Raw genomic sequence first — 24053 nt, forward strand, 5'->3', positions numbered from 1 at the left:
CAATGTGTCTGACTCCATCGCATCTGTTCCCAAGGTGAGGTCTTCCAGTCCAGATCATCTGAGACCACACGCGACCACACCTCCTCTCTCACCAGCATTCGGGGCTCTAAACAGGCCTTTCAAGTTAAGCAACATTACATTTGTGTATCTGAGAGAGTCGTCTACTGCATCCGGTGCTCCCATTGTGGCCTTCTCTACATCAGAGAGACTGGATGCAGACTGGGAAATCGCTCCACTGAGGACCTTCACTCAGTCTGCATCAGTGATAGGGATCTCATACACACACATGCCCACACAGATCCAAACACATCCACACATGCCATTCAGTATGTATGTGTGTATATATATCTGTGCATGAAATATATATTCACGTGTGTGTGCATGTGGATTCGTGTGTGGGTGTGAAGATATGTGTACACATGAACACACTCACACAAAATAGATAGATAGATAGATAGATGGCAAGATAAATACTGTACACAGATCAGTGGTTCTGAACCTTTTTCTTTCCACTCACATCCCACTTTAAGTCATCCCTAGGCCGTCGGTGCTCTGTGATTAGTAAGGGATTGCTTAAGGTGGTGTGTGGGTGGGTGGAAAGAAAAAGTTTGAAAACCCCTCTTTTAATCCTCCCTCATTGACTCGATATGTGCACGGTTTCCGAACTCCAAAGGAAATGGGCCAATGACCATTTTTCTCAAGCAAACTATTTCAGTAACCATCGGGTCTAGAGCAAGGATTCTCAACCTTCCCCCTCACATCCCACCTTAAGCAATCCCTTACTAATCACAGAGCACCGACGGCCTAGGGATTACTAAAATTGGGATGGGAGTGGAAAGAAAAAGGTTAAGAACCACTGATCTGTGTACAGTATCTTGCCATCTATCGATCTATTTATCTATCTATCTTTCTATCTATTTTGTGTGTGTGTGTGTGTGTGTGTTCATGTGTATACATATCCTCACAACCGCACATGCATCCACATGCACACACACACAAATATATATTTCATGCACAAATAGATATACACACATACATACTGAATTGCATGTGTGGATGTGTATGGATCTGTGTGGGCATATGCGTGTATGAGATCCCTATCACTGATACAGACTGAGTGAAGGTCCTCAGTGAAGCGATCTCCCAGTCTGCATTCAGTCTCTCTGATGTAGATATTCAGGAATGCTTGGAGTAGATACAGAGTGCTCATTGCGGATTCACCCGCCCAACCGACTGACGTAACTTTCTCCTCCGTATCTCCCTTTACACCTTGCAGAGAAAGTTCAGGAGGAGATCGATCGAGTGATCGGGTCAGAGCGCTCTCCCAGGATGGAGGACCGCAAGCACATGCCCTACACGGATGCCGTCATCCACGAGGTCCAGAGGTTTGCCAACATCGCTCCATTGGGCATCCCTCGGTCAACGACCATCGACATCAACTTCCAAGGTTACTTCATCCCCAAGGTAGGCTGTGATAATAAATACCCTCCTTCTCAATCTAGTGGCTAAAATTCAAAATCCCAAGCCGGCTTGGTAGTGCTATACTTTCTGATCTTCCAGACGAGGTACTCGGCAGAGACGCCATCTGTTCTCTGAAGTGGACCTGAGAGATCCTATCGCAGGCTATCAACTGGCACCTTAGCTAATACCCACTCCTCAATCAACATCACAAGAACGTAGATAACCAAAGGGCGGCATGGTTAGTGTAACAGTCAGTGCAATGCTGTTACAGCGCCGGAAACTGTGGTTCAAATCTGAAAACGCCTGCAAGTTCTCCCCGTGTCTGCAGGGGTTTCCTTTGGGGGCTCCGGTTTCCTCCCACCCTCCAGAAACATACTGGGGGTTGTAGGTCAATTGGGTGTAAATTCGTGGGCCGGAGCAGAGAGTCGACATCAGACCAAATCTAATCGAGAGGCATTAGGGTAACCGCAGAGGGAGGGCCATTGATTCTTTCAGCGGTGTCGAAACTGGGAGGGGGGGTGGGTAGCAGCGTCAGACCCAGTAGTGGTTGGGCCAGATGGGCGGGGGAGCACATTAACTAATTTAGATGGGGACATGGCTCATGGATGCCCCCCCCCCTTTCTGGCCTGTTACCATGCTGTATATCTAAATTCAAATTCAAATTTAAAAATATATATTTACAGCAAGCAATATACAAAGAGATGGGAGAAGGAGAAAGACTTTTACACCTTGTTTATTCATGGGTATTGCTGGCAAGGCCAATGTTTTAATACTCCTTCCACAAGGTTATACATTTGAATGTAAATTTAGGCATAGCGACGTGCCACACAGTAACAGGCCCTTCCCGGCCCATGAGCCCGTGCCACCGAATTCCAGCCAAACTGACCTACAACCCCGTACGTTTTGAAGGGTGGGAGGAAACCAGAGCACCCAGAGAAAGCCCATGCAGGTCACGGGGTTAGAACTCCTTACAGACAGTGCGGGATTGGAACCCGGGTCCCTGGCCCTGTAACGATGTCACACTAACCCGTGTAGCTTGGTTTCCGACACTGCAACTATTGACCCCACAGAGCTTGGCGAATACATTTGGAGTAGGCAGGAATATTAACTTGTTTGCTTGGTTCAATAAAACAAATATCAAGGATTCAGCACGGGAACAGGTGCTTCCGGCTGACAAACTCATGCTGCTTAAATACCCCAATTAACTTACAAACCCCGTGCATTTTTCTTTGGAGAGTGGGAGGAAACCGGAGACCCCCCGCCGGGAAAAACTCTCGTAGGTCAAGTACAAACTCCTTACAGAAAGCGCCAGATTTGAACTCCGGTCACTGGTGCTGTGAAAGCGTTGCACTAGTCATGCGTTACTTAACGTCCACAAAACATTCTGTCCAATAGGACGTCGTCTGATATGGGCATTGTATTATATTCTTCTTCCGGCCATCCATCCCATAGGATGATGATGGTTCCTTTCAGTCAGTTTGTGGGGTTTGATATGAGGATACCCCACTCCTCAGAAAGGAGCAGTGTGTGTGGGAATGGATTTTAGGTGAGTCGGGGGTGTGCACAGGTCCAGACCTGCCCTCTCGTCATCCCCTCCCCGGATCCAGTGAGCGGCGCGGTCCAAGACGGCGGTGGGGGGTGGAGGTTCTGTTGCAGTGAACGGCCAGACCAATGCAAGGGATGCCCTTTCTGTGCTTCATAGTCCGCGTTTGCTCGTTGGCCAACGAGAGGGTTCGTCCGCCCTTTGACAGGTCTTGTTTTACATCCTGCAGGGTGTCTAGCCACCCTCCGCACCAGGCAAGGCTAGTGGGGGAGCTGGTTTAGTCACCGACCACCTGACCATGCGGCAATTAGTACTGGGTTTCATGGTACCAGTAGCACTCAGACAAGTGACCTGACCATGACTATATCATATACTAATGACAGGTGATTAGAAGTGGCATGGGTGCCAGGGTAATTAAACCATTCCGGGACAGCAACATTTGGTCCTGTGGAATTCCTGCATTAGAATTATCGTTGCAGCACATTTCACCTGCTGGGCCATAGCTTCAAATGTCATTAATTTGGTTCTGGAACATGGTGCCTGGAGAAATGGACTAGGGCTCATTTTCTGCAACGCTACTGCCGGTTGCCCTGAGTTCTTCAGTCTTGTGGCAGTAGTTCTGTCGGTGCATGTGACATTTTGCAGTAATGACAAACAGTGGCTGCAAAGGAGAGGATCTCTGAGCAAATTGAGCAAGTTCAGTAATGAGAGTTGCACCTGCCACGCCCCGTTCTCCCATCAGGATTTCTGAACGGACGTGTATGCGGTCGGACGCTGCCTGGATGGACGTCATGACTCTACTTCAACTGGCCCTAACGATAGGAGAAAGAAAGGCAAAGGAGAGTCCCCTTGAAGGCAGTCTGTCCGGGGATTCACCTCCAGCATTCTCGGTGCCTCTGCCACCGCACAGACTCCTGTTCAATCCGTCGGCAGCCTGGATTCTAGATCGAAAGCCCTGATAAGATCAGGAATCCTTCAGCCCCCGAGGCCCTTCGGGATTCCCTTCTTGCCCTCAGCACCCTCACAATCCCAGTTCTTATACCTGGTTCCCACAAGTTCGAATCCGGCGCTGTCTGTAAGGGGTTTGTACATTCTCCCCATGTCCACATGGGTCTCTGCCAGGCACTCTGGTTTCCTCCCACCCTCAATTGTTGTACTTGGCTGGCACAGGCTCTTCCCAGGTCCACACTGTTTTTAATTTCTTGGTTTGATCCAATTTTAAAATGCCTTTAAAGAAGGCTTCCCCCTTGAGGAGCCTATCGACGATCTACGGCACCATTTGCATGCTCTAACCTGTACCTTGCCCGGGCTCCTAGCTGGAGCCGTGAAGTTGCGGGATGACTCATGTCCGTTGTTCCACAGGGGACGTACATTGTGCCTTTGCTGGCCTCGGTCCTCTGTGACAAGTCGCAGTGGGACAAGCCCGAAGAGTTCAACCCGGGTCACTTCCTGGACGCAGCTGGCAAGTTTGTGAAGAGAGACGCCTTCCTCCCTTTCTCCACAGGTAAACGCATCTGCACAATTTGACAACCCCCCCCCCCCCCCCACCACCCCCACAAAATAAAATAAATCTCAATTGGTTCCCAGTGCCCATTGCAGCTCCTCGGAGCAAGAGGAGGATGCTCTGCCCCTCCACCTCCTCCTGTTGCCATTGAATCCCAGTTGATGTGAGGTACATCTCCATCGCTCCACTTGGTTCTGTTACCCTCTTCATCCTTGTGAGGCAAAAGTCCATCCACCTTTCTCAGTTGTAGCCAAGCCTCAGAATCCGACTGGGGAGGGAGGTTTTGAGAAACCCACTCATTCTGGAAATAATCCCCCCACCGAGTGGATTGGTTCCAATCTCTAAACCTGGCAGCATTCTAGTAAATCCCCTCTGCACCCTTTCCAACACTTCCACATCCTTCCTATATCTTTGCTGTAAAGAATGCAACTGCTGGCTTTCTCCAGCACTTTTACACACACAGAACTACTGAACACTACAGCACATTAACAGGCCCTTCGGCCCTTCTTGTTTGTGCCGGGCTGTTGTTCTGCCTAGTCCCACAGACTTGCACCCAGTCCATAGCCCTCCATAACCCTCCCATCCATGTACCTGTCCCCAAATTTTTTGTAATGGTTAAAATCGAGCCCTCATTCACCACTTCAGCTCGTTTCACACTCCCACTACTCTCTGTGTGAAGATGTTCCCCCTAAACCTTTCCCCTTTCACCCTTAACCCACGTCCTCTGGTTTTTGTCTCACCTACCCTCAGTGGAAAAAATCTAATTACATTTACTCTGTCTACGCTCATCATAATTTTGTACACATCTATCAAATCTTCTCTCGATCTTCTACACTCCAGGGAATAAAGTCCTTACCTGTGTAACCTTTCCATGAAACTCAGTTCCTCAAGTTCCAGACGCAACCTTGTAAGTCTTTGTACTCTTTCGATGCTCTGTGATTAGTAAGGGATTGCTTAAGGTGGGAAGGGAAGGTTGAGAATCAATTGTGACTGAAATATTTTGCTTGAGAAAATATGGCCCATTTCCTTTGGAGTTCTGAAACCATGCACCTAACGAGTCCATTAGGGACGGTTAAAACAGTGGTTCTCAAACTTTTTCTTTCCACCCACATCGGACCTGAAGCAATCCCTTACTGATCACAGAGCACCGATGGCAGAGGGATTACTTCAAGTGGGATGTGAGTGGAAAGAAAAAGGTTGAGAACCACTGGTCTAGATTGTGGAGTAGGTTCATGTAGGTCAGCACAACATTGTAGGTCGAAGGGCCTGTAGAGTGCGGGGATGTTCTATGTTCGGTTAATTAGCATTCATTTTGAGAGGGATAGAATATAAAAGCAGGGTGTGATGTGAAGGCTTTATAAGGCCACACGGAGTATTGTGGGGAGCTTTGGGCTTCATATCTCAGGAAGGATGTGTTAGCATTAGATAGGGTCCAGAGGAGGTTTATAAGAATGACCCCTTGGGTCAAAAGAGTTTCATGTGAGGAGCATTTGAAGGCTCTGAATTGTACTCGCTGGAATTTAGAAAAATGGTGGTGGAGTGGGGGGGCGGAATCTTATTGAAACCTACTGAGCATTGAAAGGCCTGCATAGAGAGGATGTGGAGATGATGATTCCGATGGTGGAGGAGTCTGGGACCAGAAGGTGAAGCCTCAGAAAACAACAACATCCCTTTAGAGCAGAGACGAGGAGGAATTTCTTCACCCAGGGAGGGGCTGAATATCTGTGGAATTTGTTGCCACAGGCGACTGTGGGGGCCGAATCATTTGGGGCATTTAAGGCTGAGGTGGACACATTCCTGTTCAGTTGGTTGAAAAGGACAGCAAATGAGAAAGGTGGGGCAGAATCGATGGGCCGAATGGCCCGACTCCACTCCTCTGGTCTAGGCTCAGAAAATGCTGCGCACAGTGGATCTGCGATGAGGAAAACACGAGCTAATGTTTCCAGGCCGAGGACTCTTATCAGAATGTAAACACAGATGAAATCTGTCATGGGCTTTGTACACAACTTCCACCCCCCTCACCGAGATGTATCTCAACCTTTCATTAATCTTTCCGACTGCCTGTTCTCACTTTGGAAGATTTCTCCAGAATCCAGACCAGTTTCTAGTGTTCTATAAATACCTGGGCTGAAAGCAGAGCGCAGGCTTCTGTTTATACAGTACGCCTTTGAATTCATTACTGCTTCACTGACTGACATTTTGTTCCCAGATTGTTTTTCTAATTCCTTTTGAAATCGGCATGATGTCGAATTACAGGGAGAATTCAGCTCGGCAAAAGGATCGTCAGTAATCTGACAGTGTTTTATCACCCACACATAACTCCATTGACTACCTCTCAACTACATCCGTATATCTTTCTCTTCCCGGAGGTAGACAAGAGAGACAAACGGCAGATGCCACAAACCTGCAGCAATGCACTGAATCCTTTCTCGGCAACAGGCCCTTCTGGCCCAAGAGCCCAAATTCACCTGCAATCCTGTGGATTCACATAAAACGATACAGCACAGTACTGGCCCTTCGGCCCACGATGTGGTGCCAACCTATATAGAATAAAACCCCTGTCATCCGGAATTCAAGCAAACGGCAGCCACAAGCAATGGGGGGGGAAAATGGTGGAAAATAAATAGGTTAAGAAAATATGGAAATTTCAAAATGGCACGTCTCACTGTTAGATTGCCAATCCACGCAACATGCAACCTCAAGGAACTGGAAAATTCATTTATCCGGCATCTACCAATCCCCATAGGTGTTGGATACCAGGGTTATACTGTATGCCATAAAAAAAAGAAACTTTTCCTACCTTATAACCTTCTATCTTTCTTTCAACCACGTGCCTTTATAAGATTCTCTGAAATGCCCCTAATGTTTCAGCCTCCACCACCATCCCTGTTGGTTGTGGCATTCCAGGCCCCCACAACCCTCTGTGTAAAAAGAAAACCTACCCCTGATGTCAGCCCTAAACTTTCCTCCCTTTATAGAGATGCCCTCTGGTGTTTGCCTCTCCCGCCCTGGGAAAAAGGCACTGGCTGTCCACCTGTCTATACCTCTCAGAATCTTGTAGACCTCTATCAAGTCTCCTCTCATCCTTCTAATCTCCAAAGGGAAAAGTCCCATTTCTGCTCACCTGGCCTCATGAGACATATTTTCTAATCCAGGCAACATCCTGGTGAATCTCCTCTGCCCCCTCTCCATAGCTTCCACATCCTTCCCGTAATGAGGTGACCAGAACTGAACACAATACTCCTAAGTGTTGCGACATTACCTCACAACTCTTGAACTCAGTCCCCCGGCAAATGAAAGGCCTTAACTGTCCTCTCAACCTAGGCAACAGCCTTGCGAGATCTGTGGATTTGGACCCCAAGGCCCCACTGTACTTCCACTCTGTTAAGTGTCCAGCCACTAACCCTGTACTCTGCCTTCTGGTTTGATCTTCCAAAATGCATCAGCTCACACTGATCCGGATTGAGCTCCACCTACCACTTCTCCACTCAACTCTGCATCCCGTCTATACACTGTTGTAACCTTCGGCTCCATCCACAACACCTCCAACCTTTGTGCCACCTGCAAACTTAACTGACCCATCCATCTGCCTCTTCATCCAGGTCATTTATATAAATTTAAAAATCACAAAGAACAGGGGTTCCAGAACAGATCCCTGTGGAACTCCACTAGTCACCGGCCTCCAGGCAGGAAACCTCCTGTGCATAACTACTCTCTGCTTTCTCCAGGCAAGCTGATTCAAATTCCCGTCCTTTTATTTTGGAGGGCAGGAGGAAACTGGAACGTGCAGAGCAAACCCACACAGGTCACAGGGAGAATGTACAAACTCCTTATAGACAGAGGCAGATTCAGCGGCACTGGTGCTGTAATGGCGTTATGCTAACCCTGCCCCCCCCCCAGAGAATCCTGGAAGAATTCCTTTCTCCCTCTCTGTACTTCCCCTGTTCTCCTGGGACAACTAAACATCTTTATCCTTGAAATAGCCTCACAAGGATGTTGGCAGGTCTTGAGGGACTGAGTTACAGGGAAAGGTTAAACAGGTGAGGACTTTATTCCCTGGAGCATAGAAGAACGAGGGAGGATTTGATAGAGGTATACAAAATTATGAGGGGTACAGACAGAGTAGATGTAAGTTGGCTTTTTCCACTGAGGGTAGGTGAGATACAAACTAGAGGGCATGGGTTAAGGCTGAAAAGGATAAAGTTCAGGGCAGGGGAGGGCAACCATTTAATTTAGATATACAGCACAGTAACAGGTCATTTCGGGCCACGAGTCCATGCGGCCCAGTTCACCTACAAGCCCCGGTACAGACTCGTCTGAAATGGCCTGTTATTGTGCTGTATGTCTAAATTAAAAATGAAAAGGTTGGATTTAGAGGGAACTTCTTCACACAGTGGGAGATGGGAGCGTGGAACGAGCTGCCAGCCAAAGTGGTGAACGTAGGCTCGATTTTAAGATTTGAGAAAAATTTGGACAGGAGCATAGATGGGGGGATGGGGTAACGGAGGAATATGGACTGCGTACAGGTCAGTGGGACAAGGCAGTAGTTCAGCACACCTTAGAAGGGCCGAAGGATCTGTTTTCTGTCCTGTAATGTTCTATAACGAGTTAACAAAATACCTGAACGAATTTAAAAGAGAATAAATTCTTCCCAAATGTTCACACAGTCTGTTTATGGTGAGGGAGCAATCCTTGATCAGTGTAACCAGGGGAGGTTCAAAGGTCTTACAGCCATTGGAAAGAGTCAAAACCCAATGCTGGAGAAACTCAGCAGGTCAAGCAGTGTCCTTTATACAGCAAAGGTAAAAGAACATCACTGACGTTTCTGGGTAGACCCCTTCATCAAGGTATGGGAAAATGTTGGCAGGCGTCTGAACAAAAGAGTACAGGAGGGAATGTGGTTGAAAAGGCAGGAGGTGATAGGTGGAGAAGGGAGGGAGGGGGCAGCAGCAATCAAGGGGAGGAGGGATAAGTGAAAGGAGGGAGGAGAACTGAAGAGTGGAAGGGAAGGAGGGAGGGGGAAGAGGCGAGCAGGTGAGCAGAAACTGGAAAAGTCACCTACTTGGAGAGGGCCTAGATGGAAAAATCAGGTGTTGTTCCATCATTTTGCGGCTGGTCTTGGCGGGACAGTACATAAGGGCCACGGACAGATGCATGAGCGTGGGAGTGTTACACAGAACTGATATGGTTGGCTACTGGGAGGTCTCTGTCCCTGGTGCAGACAGAGCAAAGGTGTGAAGCGAACCAAACTCCCGGCCTGTGCCCAGATTCTCCGATGTAGAGCTCCTGGAAAAAAACCTGCTCTTGAACCTTGATGTGCTGGCCTTCAGCTTTCTATACCTTCTGTCGCATGGTAGCAGTGAGAATAAGTTGTGGCCAGGGTCTTGGGAGTCTTTACAGATGACGTCGAATTTAAACCCAGGGCGCTGGCACTGTAATCGCATGGCACAAACTAGTTGCCCTTCGCAGAACTATTCCATTATTTAAAAATAAGGAGAGGAGAGGGCCAAGACTCCCGCATTCTCTCATCCCTTCCTCCCCACCCCCCCGCTACCTACCCCTATGACCGCAAGAAGTGCTCCATTTGCGCCCACCTTTACTCCCTCACCACCATTCGGGGCTCCAAGCCGTCCTTCAAAGTGAACCAACATTTCAGTTGGGAATCTGTGGGGGTGGGCCATCCGGTTGCTCCTTCTGTGGTCTCCTCTACATCGGAGGGACTAACCCAGTGGTCCTCAACCTTTTTCTTCCAACTCATATCCCACTTTAAGTACATTTAACTCTGCCATTAGTGCTCTGTGATTAGTAAGGGATTGCTTCAGGTGGTGTGTGGGTGGGTGGAAAGAAAAAGATTGAAAACCAGTTTTAATCATCCCTCATTGACTCGTTATATGCATGGTTTCATCGCTCCAAAGGAAATGGGCCAATGACAATTGTTCTCAAGCGAAATATTTCAGTCACAATTGGGTCTTGAGCAGTAATTCTCAATCTTCCCTTCCCACTCACATCCCACTTTAAGCAATCCCTTACTAATCACAGAGCATCGATGGCATAGGGATTACTTAAGGTGGAATGTGAGTGGAAAGAAAAAGGTTGAGAGCCACTGGCCTAGACACAGGCTGGGGAGATTGCTTCACTGAGCTCTGTTGCTCTATCCGTCAGTTGCACGACTCAACCCCCCCCCCCCACCCCAACCCCCTGGGCTTGTCGTTCACCACAGGTCGCAGGATCTGTCCCGGGGAGACGCTGGCCAAAGTGGAGCTCTTCCTGTTCTTCGTCACCCTGCTTCAGAGGTTTGACCTGCTGGTGCCGCCCGGAGGAACCGAACTTGACCTCACGCCCGTCGTGGGTGGAATATTGAGCCCAAAGCCACACCAATTGTGTGTCGTGTCTCACCAGCCATGTTGCTGACCGGGGCCTCTCATTCGCAGCACAAAGACCAGTGGGGTTGGACGGTGTCTTAAATATTTGTCCATGAGGTCAGCCAGCTTTGGGTGCTGACCAGCAAACTCTTCTCTCATTGGTTGTGGATTCTAATACATCTATTCGGGCATTTATTTACCACGGAGGAGATTAAAATAGAATGTTAATGAAAAGATTTTATTGCAACATCTTTAAACCCCAGGATGTTTCAACAGCATCATTACCAAGCAAGAAGAATTTCATCTCGACAAAAGTGGGGGTGAAGACCCCTCTTCAATGTAATTTTGTGTATCACCTCATTCGTTCAGTTTTAATTTAGATGTTAACAGGCCCTTCCCACCCATGAGCCCGTGCCATCCATATACCTCACTTAGCCTACAAACCCTGAATTGAACTCCAGGCCCCTCTCCTGTCTCTCCCTCTGTGTCCTTCCTGACAGCTCCCCTCCCCCTTTCCTTCTCCATTCAGAAAGCTACACCCCTTCTCCCTGTAGTAAAACATGCAGACACTGGTTGAAGTGAAAACACTGGAGAAACTCAGCTAGTCAAACAGCGAAGATAGTTACTTAACCAACGTTTCGGGCTTGAGCCCTTCATCAAGGTGTGGAAAAATGTCGGCAGGAATCCAAACAAAAAGTTGGTTCTGTATCTTTATCTTTGCTACATAAAGTTCACTGTTTGACCTGCTGAGTTTCTCCAGCGTTGTGTTCTTATTAGTACTTCCCTGTGACTTCTACCCTCCCACCCTTATCCACCTTTGTCCTCTTACCTGTTGGCCTGTGTTATATATGGATTGTGGAGAAACACATGACCTTCCTGTCTGTCTGGAACATTGTGGATTCTGGGTGGTCACGTGACCTCCTTGTCTGCCACCTCTTTGGAAGTTGCATCACCTGCCAATCAAGGTTGGACTCCGGCCACTCATTAGTGGACATCTTGCCGCTGCCTTCTTTAAATGACTCAGTGTCATCATTGACCAGACGCCCAGGTCAGAACAATATAAAGATCGATGCACGCTACATTTAATTCCCTCTGCCCCTTGGTCCAAGTCCCGGACATCACTCCATGTCAGGTCGCTACTGCGGACATCACTGGCGGAGTCATAGGTAAGGTGTGCACTACACTTCAGCTGGGCCACGGTACTGCAATAGATCAGTGCTGGCTGAGAGCCGCACTCACATTGGTACGGGAAACCGGGAGTGCGTTTGAAAGTCCGTCTGTTGTCTGTGTACACGTGCAGGTGCGTGTAAAAGATAGGGGGGCCACTGGTATCGGAGTCCAACCTGGGTCCAAAGTGAACGTCTACAGATAGTCCCTGACTAACAATGGTCCAATTTATAACTTTCAAAAGTTACGATGGATCGGATCCATAATGTACTTTTAATTTTGGCTATGCTATGATGTTTAGTGTCCTTCGACAGCACTGTGTCAGACCCTCACAGATCACACTGCACCGCTCTCTCCCCACAGCCGCATGTCGGTCCCCACACTGATCCCACTCCCCCGCTCTCTCTCCACTGTCCTGTGTTAGTTCCCACACTGATCCCACTGTCCCGCTCTCTCCCCACAGCCCTGTGTTAGTTCCCACACTGATCCCACTACCCTGCTCTCTCCCCAAAGCCCGTGTTGGTCCCCACACTGATCCCACTGCCCTGCTCCCTCCCCACAGCCCCGTGTCTGTCCCCACACTGATCCCACTATACCGCTCTCTCCCCACAGCCCATGTTGGTCCCTACACTGATCCCACAGCCCTGCTCCCTCCCCACAGCCCCGTGTCGGACCCACACTGATCCCACAGCCCTGCTCCCTCCCCACAGGCCTGTGTCGGTCCCCACACTGATCCGACTGCCCCACTCTCTCCCCACTGCCTTGTATCGGTCCCCACACTACAATTTTTTCGACTTCCGACGGGAGTGCCAGAACACAAAATATGCTTCTCCCCCTGCCCCTTCCTCCCTCCTCTCTTCCCCCCACATTTTTATTCAGGTGCCTGCCTGCCTTTTGCTCACACATTACCAAAGAGGTCAGGCCCAAAACGTTGGTAATACGTCTTTACTTCCTATGGGCACAGGACTCAAACACGAAAGTCCATAAATGCTGGGGTCGAGTGTAACTTGGATAAACCAAGGTAGGACGTACACGGTAAACGGACGGCTACTGAGGAGTACGGTAGAACAGAGGGATCTGGGAATACAGATGCATAATTCCCTGAAAGTGGTGTCACGGGTGGACAGGGTTATGGAGAGAGCTTTTGGCATCATGGGCTCCATAAATCAAAGTATTGAGTACAGGATATTGGATATTATGGTAAAGTTGTACAGTTTAAGGTATTGGGGAGGCCACATTTGGAGAATTGTGGGCCCTTTTGGTCACAGGAAAGATAGAAAGGGTGCAAATAAGATTTACAAGAATGTGATCTGGCACTTGAGTTACAGGGAAAGGTTAAACAGGTGAGGACTTTATTCCCTGGAGCATAGAAGAAAGAGTGGAGATTTGATCGAGGTTTACAAAATTGTGAGATTACAGATAGAGTAAAGGGTATAGGCTTTTTCCACTGAGAGGACATTGGTTAAGGGTGAAAGGGGAAATGTTTAGGGGGGAACATCTTCATGCAGAGAGTGGTCGGAGCACGGAACTAGCTGCCAGCCAAAGCGGTGAACGTGGTCGGGATTATGTCCGGGCCTCATGCGGTGTTGGATCACATGGTGTCTGAGCAGACGGTGGCCAGGTTCAGGTGCCCCCACCACCCCCCCCACCCGGGGACCAAATGTGTGATTGATGACAAAAATCACACTTTAATTTGATGCACGATACTGGGTAAGAGAGAGGTGGCCGCCATTACTGCTTCTCACGGTGTTGTGGCCATATGTTTTTGGTAGGTTTGTTTTTAGTTGTAGCTCTGTGTGTGTTTTGTGTAAGTAATGTAGTTGAATAAAGTTTGTATGTTTATTTTTTTTTAAAGTGGTGACCGACACAGGGCTGTAGGGAGAGCAGGGCAGTGGGATCAGTGTGGGGACTGACACTGGGCTGTGCGGAGAGCGGGGCAGTGAGATCAGTGTGGGGAACAACGGGGAGGATACATGGAGGCCTATGGTATGGGTGCAGGTCAGTGAGACGAGGAAGGCTCATGGTTCAGCACAGACCAGAAGGACTGAATGGCCTCTTTCTGTGCTGTACTATTTGGTTCCAATTTTGGTTCCATTTTTTTGGCATTTGATAGGTTTAGGAAGGATTGGTCTCGGGTTTCAAGATGCAGGTGTTTCACCCAGGGGGAAAGGTTCTTTGATCCGTACCCTGAATGACGACCAGACTACAGAGGGCTAAATCAAGCCAATTGCTTGGAGGACTGCAGATGCCAGAATATGGAGCTCAAAGGGTGGGGAAACATCAGTGATGTTGATGACACAGAGAGTTTTGGGGGCCTGGAGTGCCTTATCAAGGATTGTGGTGGAGGCTGGAACGCTAGGGGCATTCAAGAGACAGGCCCGTGGATGGAATAAAAATATAGAGAGTTATGGGGTAGGAAGGGTTTAGATTTTTATTTTGTTTGGGATATGTAGGTCAGTACAATGTCAAGGGCAGAAGGATCAGTCCTATGCTGTGGTGTTCCACATTCTTCAAATCTGCTGGAGGAATTCAGTGGGGTGAGTGATGTGGATGTCTTCGATTTAAAGTCATGAACCCTCACTCTCCTTTCTTCCCCCTTCCCCCTCTATTCCTCCCCCCCCCCACCACATCCGCCTCTCCCGTCACAGGATTCTTCCCCCTCCATCTGGTCCATCATCGCTCTCTCTCCCAATAGTTTCCATGACACCATCGTCACTGTCTCCAGGCAGATTCCAGCACTGACTGCCTTTGTCTCTTCTCACCCTGTCGAACTCGTCTACCTCCAGCTGAACCCTTCTCTTTTATTGCCTCTTGCGCCTTGCGTGGCATCCTTGACAAAAGGGGAGCAAAAAGAACCAAAAGGGAATCTCTTCAGAGACACTGAGTGCCTGTGGATTTGCCCCTCCTCCCCCCAGTGCTCCCCGCAGCCTCTGCAGCCACACTGACTCCTGTGCGATCCTTCGGCCACCCGAGGTCCAGATCCGAACCTCCGACACGGTCAGGAAGCCTCTAGCAGCCAAGGCCCCTTTGGGATCCCCTTCTTGCCCTCCAAGCCCTCTCGAATCTCAGTTCCGATACCTAGTTCAGGCAGCCTGCGAGGGTCGTTCAGCCACTGAGCCCTTCCACTGGTCTGCCGCCGTGATCACCTTCCACGTGGGGTCATCTCCCATGTTTCTCCTCACTGGAGGGTGGTGTTCTCTGGAGCCCTGCGCCAGTCCATGCTTCACCCCGAGTCTGCAACCCCTCGTGCTAGACTGCCAGGCACAGGTGCCGCCATCTTGAGCACAGATATCTGTTGTTATAGCATTTTTTTTTAATTTGCTCTAGAATACAAGGAACGATTGAGTAGACTGGGTCTTTATTCATTGGAGCGTAGAAGTTTGAGGGGGGGATTTGATAAATGTATTTAAAATGATGAGGGGGATAGATTGAGTAGATGTGAATGGCTCTACCCCTTGAGGGTAGGGGAGATTGGAATGAGGGGTCATAAGTTAAGGGTTAGGGGGAAATGCTTTAGAAGTAACATAAGAGGAAGCTTCTTCATTCAGAGAGGAGTGGCTGTGTGGGATGACCTTCCGGAAGAGGTGGTCACAGCAGGGTCAATTTTGTCATTTAAGAGGAGGTTTGATGAGTGCATGGATGTGAGGGGATTGGAGGATCATGGACAGGGAGCAGGTAGGTGAGGCTTGAGGAGATCACTTAAATCGGTGCGGACTAAAAGGGCCGAGATGGCCTCTTTCTGGACTGTAATTGTTATATGGTTTTAACAGGCTGTTTAAAGCATAGATGGAGCCTCTGGCATCAGGACCGGGCAGAAGGACCCTGCAGGGAAATGCCACGTCTCCGCTCTCTCAGGTCTACACCAGCGAAAGCTACCATTACAGCTGATCTGGCAGCGCTGCCATTTTTAACCACCCCCCGGCCCCTGTCCAACGCCTCCCTTTTGGCCCCCATTACACTAGCTCTGTCCCCTCGACTCTCTCAGTCTCCACGAAGGGGCTCTGACCCGAATAATCGACCGCGGATGCCGCCAAGTTCCTCCCACGGATTGTCTCTTTACTGATTTACACGATTTCTACCTTCCGCTTTCCAACGAGTTCTGCAGCCCCCTGCATCATTACCGTGGTACCAGCAGGCAAGCTCCTTCCTGACCTAGGCCTCATTCCAATCCTTTACCTACCCCCCACCCGTTCTTGCAGCCAACAATGCAACAAGAACTTTTTGGTATCAGACAAAAAGCAAAGGTGCTTCGGGGCCTCTTTGAGTCCAGGAGTTGGGATGTCACAGTAAAGTTGCATAAGACATTGGTGAGGCCAAATTTGGAGAATCGTGTGCAGTTTTGGTCACCTAACGACAGGAAAGATGTCAATAAGATAGAAAGAGTGCAGAGATTTACTAGGATGTTGCCCAGACTTCAGGGACTGAGTTACAGAGAAAAGGTTAAACAGGTTTCCTGGAGCGTAGTAGAATGAGGGGAGATTTGCTAGAGGTATTTAAAATTAAGAGGGGGATAGACAGAGTAAATGTAGTTAGGCTTTTTCCCACTGAGGGTAGGTGAGAGGACATGGGTTAAGAGTCTAAGGGGAACATGAGAGGGGGACTTCACACAGCGAGTGGTGGGGCTGTGGAACGAGCGGTGAATCTCAATTTGACATTTAAGTAGACAGGCATGTGAATGGGAGTGGGTGGTTATTAGGACTAGATAGAAAAATGGTTCAGCACAAACTAGAAGGGCTGAAGGGACCTGCTGTAATGTACTGAGGTTCTAAGGCTGTTAGCTTTTATTTCTCTCTCAAGTAGTAATGAAACAATGGCCATCGTGGAGTCTGTCAAGGATGCTCCCACCCCAATTGCAAGTGGCAACATTATCCATTCGACAGGAGCCACAGTTTAACCTCTTCCCAGAAACCCCAGAGAGACCATTGCCTTCTGCATTAGTTGCAGAAGCAGGATTAGAATGTGGAGTTTGCATGAGCCTGTCCCCTATTAGTGTTCACACTTGATGATCGGAAATACAGGCTTCTCCGCTAACAGTCCGTCTAGGTGGCTTGGCGTACATCCTAAAGGTTTGCTTCAGTGACGATGGCCCCCTCAGCAGGCACAATCCGGAGGATCCTGCGATTCAGCGACCCTCCTACAGCAGATGAGAGGTCCAGGTCAGAGAGAGGAGGTGCAGGGTGCAGATGAAACCTCTGCGACACAGCTGGAATGAGCAAGAGGAGCTCCACACCGGCCAAATCCTCTCCAGGATGAACCCGGCCACCTGCAAGTGGGCCAGAGAATGGAAGTAGCCTCAGTTAGAACAGCGGAGGGGAGCTGACTGGCTCGCTCACAGCAAGGAGGAGAAACCGTTGACACAGCCTCTATACATCAAATGAATGCAGATGGCCTGACGCATGGAGATACTTTAAAATTTCCTCTAAATTTAGACGGAACAGGCCCTTCTAACCCACGAGTCCGTGCCACCCAATTAATCTACAACCCCCAGTACATTTCTTTGAAGGGTGGAATGAAACCGAAACACAAACACAGACATGGGGAGAATGTACAAACTCCTTCCAGGCAACTCCGGATTCGAGCCCGGCTTGGCAGCGACGCGATGGCGTCACGTGAACCATATTCCTCAAAACAGCAAACTATCAGCTTCAGGCCCCTTGATTAAGGGGGAGGTTGAAGACTATTATCATCTGACTCTACATATACAAGCAGACGAAACAACATTTCACACCGGACCACAGCGAACACATATTTTCATAAAGATATAACTTGTCTGAGCAAGTCAGAATGCCCTTGCATCTGTACTCAGTTGTATGACAATAAACCTTAACCTATCAGTTGTGAAAGGTTGATTTTTGGTGCCAGGTCTCTACTCATTTCAACCTCACCTACTGGAAATATACTCTGGGTGGCAGGGTTAGTGAAATGCTATTACAGTGCCAATGACTCGGGCTCATATCCGGCACCGTCTGCGTGAACATTCTCCCCGTTTCGGCGTGAGTTTCCGTCCACCCTCCCAAAATATACAGGGGGTTTATAGGTTGATCGGTGGATTGGTGGGGGGGACGTGGAAGGATGTTTTGCCAAGCTGTGCGTCTAAATTATACGGAGGCAGCTTACCCGAAAGGAAAGGCATGAAGGCATCCTGGTTCACTCACTCCCCCCTCACCTCTTAATTTGTGGCTCTACCCCACCCAGTTCCTTCCCTGGAGGTCAGCAGAAGATCGGCTGTGGTGGAGAGGACACTTGCTGGCCAACCTCCAAGAGACTGACCACCCCCCCCCCACCGTTCTCCAGCCGATGACCTCACACTGGATCGTCCCTGTTGCCCCGGGTAGCATGGCAGGCTGGCTGTTGCTAAGCTGCCATTCTTGGCTTTGTGATTTAGGCACGGGCCTTGTTTATTTTTTAATGACTTTGCAGAATATTTTCCCGCCCCCCGTGTTTTGGGAATTGAGGCAGCCAGACCTGCCCATGGGGAGATGGCCCTGAGCCATCACTGCAGTGGGCCCATCCCTGATACCCTGGACCACTCCATAAGGCCGTGAAAGGTCTGGCACGTTACCACGGGTCACGCTGCAGTAGAGGCGGAGAACACCATCTGGCCTCCATTTGGTCAAGTTTATTCCATCACCTGTCCCCATCAATCGCTAATTCCTTTAGGAGCTGTTGTTCAACATTTATCGTACAGGAGTCCAAGTTTATATTATATTCCCACTCTACATATACAGCCCATTGAAAACAAACATTCTTCCAGACCCTACACACTCACTCACACACACACACACACACACACACACACACACACACACACACACACACACACACACACACACACACACACACACACATACTCACACAAACACATATTAATCATAGAAAGATAGAATTTAAATTAAATATACAGTAATAAAAAACCCATTATCTGACATTGGCAGATGCTATATAAGTGCATTTTCTGGTTGCTTTAAATTGCGTGTTACATAGATTGGCAAACCGACTGCTCAGGGGCGCCAACTGTAAATTCCTGTATTTTTTAGCCTATTTATTTTCCACAATATTTATTTTCCGGTTGCTGGAGGCTGCCGGTTGCTTGAATTCCGGATAATGGGTTTTACTGTATATCAATATTTTGGTTTACTCCATTATGGGATCTCAATCTCACAGCCTGCGGGAATAAGCTATTCCCTAGCCTGGCCATCCTGATTTTGATGTTCCTGTACCTCCTGCATCTCTGCTCCCAGTGGGTCCACTCCCCGTGGGTCCGCATCTGTGGCAACGCTGCCACTTCAGCACCTCCTTTTCACTGACATCAACAGTGCCCTGCGTGCAGAACCTTTACACAAGAACTGCGTTGGATTTAAAATGGCGCTAACAGCACGACAGAGCCCACGTGAGCATGTCAGGAGAAAACATTTTTACAACATTTTTTTGGAATACCTTATTTATAAATTTTTAAACCACAATAATAATTACATTCTAAATTATTTTTTAAAAAGTTATACATGTGGTAAATATCATCCCATCCCCCTCAACCCACCCTCCCAGACCATGCTCACACCTCTCCCGCCCCCCCACCACCACACCTAAAGAAAGAAAAACTGGAGAATCCCAAGAAAATGAAACATTTATACAATAAAATCTATTGAAGTTTACCAGGAAGTGAGGTCTTCAAAGAGTCAATCCTACGGGCAAACCAAAATTTTGTAAATATGGGCTCCATATTTTTCAAAAAACATTTATCTCACAGATTCTAGGTCATGTTCCCTAATGGTATAAAACTACAAAGTTCTGCGTGCCATCGTTCAACGCCTAAATCTATTTCTAACTGCCATGATATTGCGATACATTTCCTAGAAACTGCTAAAGCAAATTAGCACAAATTCAAATTGGTCTGCTGACCTCCCTGCTTCAAATTGCTCGCGATGGACGACACGAAGGTTGGAGGAGTTATGGATGGAGCTGAGGACTGTCGAAGGTTGCAAGAGGACGTAGAGTTGGGCAGAAAAGTGGCAGATGGAGTTTAATCTGGATAAGTGTGAGGTGATGCATTTTGGAAGGACAAACCAGAAGGCTGAGTACAGGGTTTAATGGTTGGTTACTTAAGAGGGTGGAGGAACAGAGGGTCCTTGAGGTCCAAACCCATATGTCCCTTAAGGTCACTGCACAGGTTGATAGGATAGTTAAGAAGGCCTCTGGGATGCTTGAGTTCAGGAGTAGGGAGGTCATGATGCAACTCTACAAATCTCTGGTGAGACCACACTTAGAGTATTGTGTTCAGTTCTGGTCACCTCATTATAGGAAGGATGTGGAAGCTCTGGAGAGGGGGCAGAGGAGATTTACCAGGATGTTAACCATATAACCATATAACCACTTACAGCACAGAACAGGCCAGTTCGGCCCTACTAGTCCATGCATTAGCAAATCCTCACCCTCCTAGTCCCACTGACCAGCACCCGGTCCATACTCCTCTAGTCCCCTCCTATCCATGTAACGATCCAGTCTTTCCTTAAATGTAACCAATGATCCCGCCTCGACCACGTCTGCCGGAAGCTCATTCCACATCCCCACCACCCTCTGCGTAAAGAAATTTCCCCTCATGTTCCCCTTATAATTTTCCCCCTTCAATCTTAAACCATGCCCTCTAGTTTGAATCTCCCCCACACTTAATTGAAAAAGCCTATCCACGTTTACTCTGTCCCTTTTAAAATCTTAAACACCTCTATCAAGTCCCCTCTCAATCTTCTACGCTCCAGAGAAAAAAGCCCCAGTCTGCACAACCTTTCCCTGCAACTCAGACCCTGAAATCCTGTCAACATTCTCGTGAACCTTCTCTGCACTCTGTCTATTTTGTTTATATCTTTCCTATAATTTGCTGACCAAAACTGTGCACAGTACTCCAAATTTGGCCTCACCAATGCCTTGTACAATTTCATCATAACCTCCCTACTCTTGAATTCAATACTCCGATTTATGAAGGCCAACATTCCAAATTTCTTCTTCACCACACCATCTACCTGAGTATCAGCCTTGAGGGTACTATTTACCATAACTCCTAAATCCCTTTGTTGCTCTGCACTCCTCAATTGTCTACCATTCAATGTATATGACCTATTTAAATTTGCCTTTCCAAAATGTAGCACCTCACATTTATCTGTATTAAGTTGCCTGGATTGGGAAACAAGTCTTATGAGGCAAGGTTAACAGAGCTGGGACTTTCCTCTTTGGAGTCTAGAAGGATGAGAGGAGACTTGATAGAGGTCGACAGGATTATGAGAGGCATAGATAGGGTGGATGGCCAGCACCTATTTCCCAGGGCAGGATCAGCAAACACCAGAGGACTTAAGTACAAAGTTTAGGGGAGACATCAGGGGTAAGTTTTTTACACAGAGTTGTGGGGGCCTGGAATGCCTTGTCGGGGATGGTGGTGGAGGCTGGAACATTAGGGGCATCTTAGACAGACACATGGATGAAAGGAAAATAGAGGGTTTTTGAAGGAATATATGGGTCAGCACAACATCGAGGGTTGAAGGGCCTGCTCTGTGCTGTATTGTTCCATGTTCCACATTCTACTCTCCTCATTAATGGGCAGGGTGTTGCCACTTTATTTAGCGTGGAACTTGCCAGAAGCTGTCTGTCTCCACGGCAGAAAGTCGGAGTGAGGCACGATATCTTTTATGTATGATCTAAGAGCCAGTGTTGGTTTAAATCACTGTACTCCGGAGGCAGTGATTATAAGCCTGTCTTTCTAGGGGAGGCAATTTGGACGTAGTTTGGATAATTGCCGAACGCGGCAGCAAATTATTTTTCATCTGCAGAACAAATTTTCTTTAGTGGGCACTTCCCTCAAGGAAAGGTTGAAATTAACAACTCTCCCTGCGTGTTGACGAGAGGGCTTTATTATCCAAAAATAAACTTTATTCACTATTAATTATTTACAAAAAAAGAAAATTGTTCAGTCTCTTCACAGCCTTAGCGTTGTGTCCATACCTTTCAATCGTTGTTTTCCTATTTACCCCTTTCCCACCCCTGGAGCACCTCGTCGTTACTCCCCCCCCCCCCATTCTGTTGTTTGAGGATCTTCCCCTCGGTCTCAGCCCCTCAGTGCCCAGTAACGGGAGGACTCCAGACTGTGGTCCTTCCCCTGTCAGCCGCGTTCCCCTCACCGACTTCTCCGTGAGCTGAAAGACCAACAGGTTCCGGGCCGACCAAAGGGCGTTGATGGTCTTCTTCCAGCAGATCTGGACGTCTGGCACTGTGTGTGTCCCTAGGAACAGTCCATAGATCAGAGAGACCTCTGTCACATTGCCGCTGGGGATGCCAAGGATCCCTCCATCCTTCTCCATGCAGATTCTTAGTCAATCTGGATTCAGCAAAGAGGTGGGCGACTGTCTCCACTCCTCCACAGTTGTCTCGGGGACAGCATGCATTGTGGGTGATGTTCTGGTTGAACAGGAAGGATCTGACCAGCCCACACTCAGTCCCCACACTGATCCCATGGCCCCGCACTCTCCTGACACCCAGCACTCAGTCCCCACGCTGATCCCACTGCTCCACGCACTCCCAACACCCCTCTCTCAGTCCTCACTGCCCCGTGCTCTCCCAACACCCCTCTCTCAGTCCCCACACTGATCCCACTGCCCCACGCTCTCCCAACACCCCTCTCTGTCCCCACAGTGATCCCAATGCCCCATGCTCTCCCGACAGCCTGCTATCAGTCTCTTTTTTTTTAAATCTTTTATTTGAATATTTTATTTATCAGTATTCAAACTTAAACTCATACTATGATCAATATTCATCAAAACATGGTCATCATTTCTGTACAAGGTTCACCATTGAGTCCAAGTCCTTTTTCTACCCCTCCTTTATCACACACAATAGACCACATAACAACAGACATTCAAGACACTCACAACAAAGGTTAAAAACCTAAATCAGGTGTATGTGGATTTGTTACGCCCCGCAACCCTTGACTTGGCCATTATCCTATCCATAGTTTTATTTTGGATTGGGATGGGATGGGGCTAGGCTGTGAGACAGGACGGCCCACCCTATAGCTGCGCACCTATGAAGTTTAGGTATAGTTTCCAAATCTTTTTTTTAAATTTTTTTATTTTTCACACCATAAATCACATTAGCCATGATATACACAATTTCTTTTTCACACATATACAGTGACTACTTCTCCCCCCACCCCCCCTTTCCTCCCAAACCACCCCCCCACCCCCCCATCTCATCCATTTTAGGTATACAATCTAGGTTGCATTAAGCCAGTCAGACAATGTTGTCATTCAACAAAATTACACCAGAAATTCTACTGAGTCCATTCTTTTCTTTCCTTCTCCTTCCATCAACTTAGGTAATGTTTGTCCCCGGTAGGTTTTCGCTATTGTATTTAATGTAAGGCTCCTATACTTGTTCGAATATTTCAATATTATTTCTTAACCAATATGTTATTTTTTCTAATGGAATACATTTATTCATTTAAATTTGGTAGTTTATTCCTTTTAATTTGGTTATGTATTCCATTAATATTTAAAGACATATAGTTCAGCGTAGCCCTTTTATATTTTGTTTATCTTCTCTTTCCGTTTTTCCATCATTACCTTTCCTCCTTTTCCATTTCTGTTTTCTTATTTTCAACTCTTTATAAGACAACATTCCTACAACATCCAACATTTTCCTTATTCTCCTATTTCTATCTTATTTATCCCCAATCTCCCCTTCACCTCCTGAGTTGTCCTTTATCCCTTGTCGGACAACCACATCTCCCCTCTCCATTTGGATTTGCGAATCCACTCGCAAGCGTCAACTGATTTTGCAGTGACCGCTATTTCCCCCCACCCCTCCTCCCCCAGAAAAGATTTCACTTTTCATATGTCACAAAGGTCACTCTTTTAATTCCCTCCTTATTCTCTCTATTCCATTACCTTCCCTTATTAATTCTTGTCTATACTATCTATATTTTCCTCTAAGTACAGATACATTCATGTATGCTCCTTGTCTCTATTCACTCTTA

The 24053-nt window shown here is 47.9% G+C and overlaps 1 protein-coding gene and 1 long non-coding RNA gene across 5 annotated transcripts in view; one reads left to right on the plus strand and one right to left on the minus strand.

Moving 5' to 3' along the window:
• The window catches only part of LOC138754762 (cytochrome P450 2K1-like), a 27916-nt gene extending 16812 nt beyond the window's left edge, over positions 1-11104 (plus strand). The window contains exons 7-9 of one of the 2 annotated variants that reach the window (XM_069919552.1): positions 1277-1464; positions 4367-4508; positions 5349-5475. In XM_069919552.1, the coding sequence (XP_069775653.1) occupies positions 1277-1464; positions 4367-4508; positions 5349-5383 (365 nt within the window). In that variant the 3' untranslated portion in view covers positions 5384-5475. Of the gene's footprint in view, positions 1-1276; positions 1465-4366; positions 4509-5348; positions 5476-10728 lie in introns of those variants that run through there. The other variant, XM_069919551.1, reaches the window with a different exon arrangement.
• Positions 11105-14538: 3434 nt separating this feature from the next.
• LOC138754763 (uncharacterized) lies at positions 14539-18343 on the minus strand. Of its 3 annotated transcripts, none has more exons than XR_011351922.1 (3): positions 18155-18341; positions 15116-17300; positions 14539-14553 (listed from the first exon to the last, which is right to left on the minus strand). It is a non-coding gene; the product is annotated as an uncharacterized lncRNA (long non-coding RNA). The 3 variants fall into 3 exon arrangements; XR_011351921.1 differs by having other exon boundaries at positions 14542-14556; XR_011351920.1 differs by lacking the exon at positions 14539-14553 and having other exon boundaries at positions 16796-17300; positions 18155-18343.
• Positions 18344-24053: the final 5710 nt, after the last annotated feature.

Source organism: Narcine bancroftii, chromosome 2, assembly GCF_036971445.1.
Source record: "Narcine bancroftii isolate sNarBan1 chromosome 2, sNarBan1.hap1, whole genome shotgun sequence".
NCBI lineage: Eukaryota > Metazoa > Chordata > Chondrichthyes > Torpediniformes > Narcinidae > Narcine > Narcine bancroftii.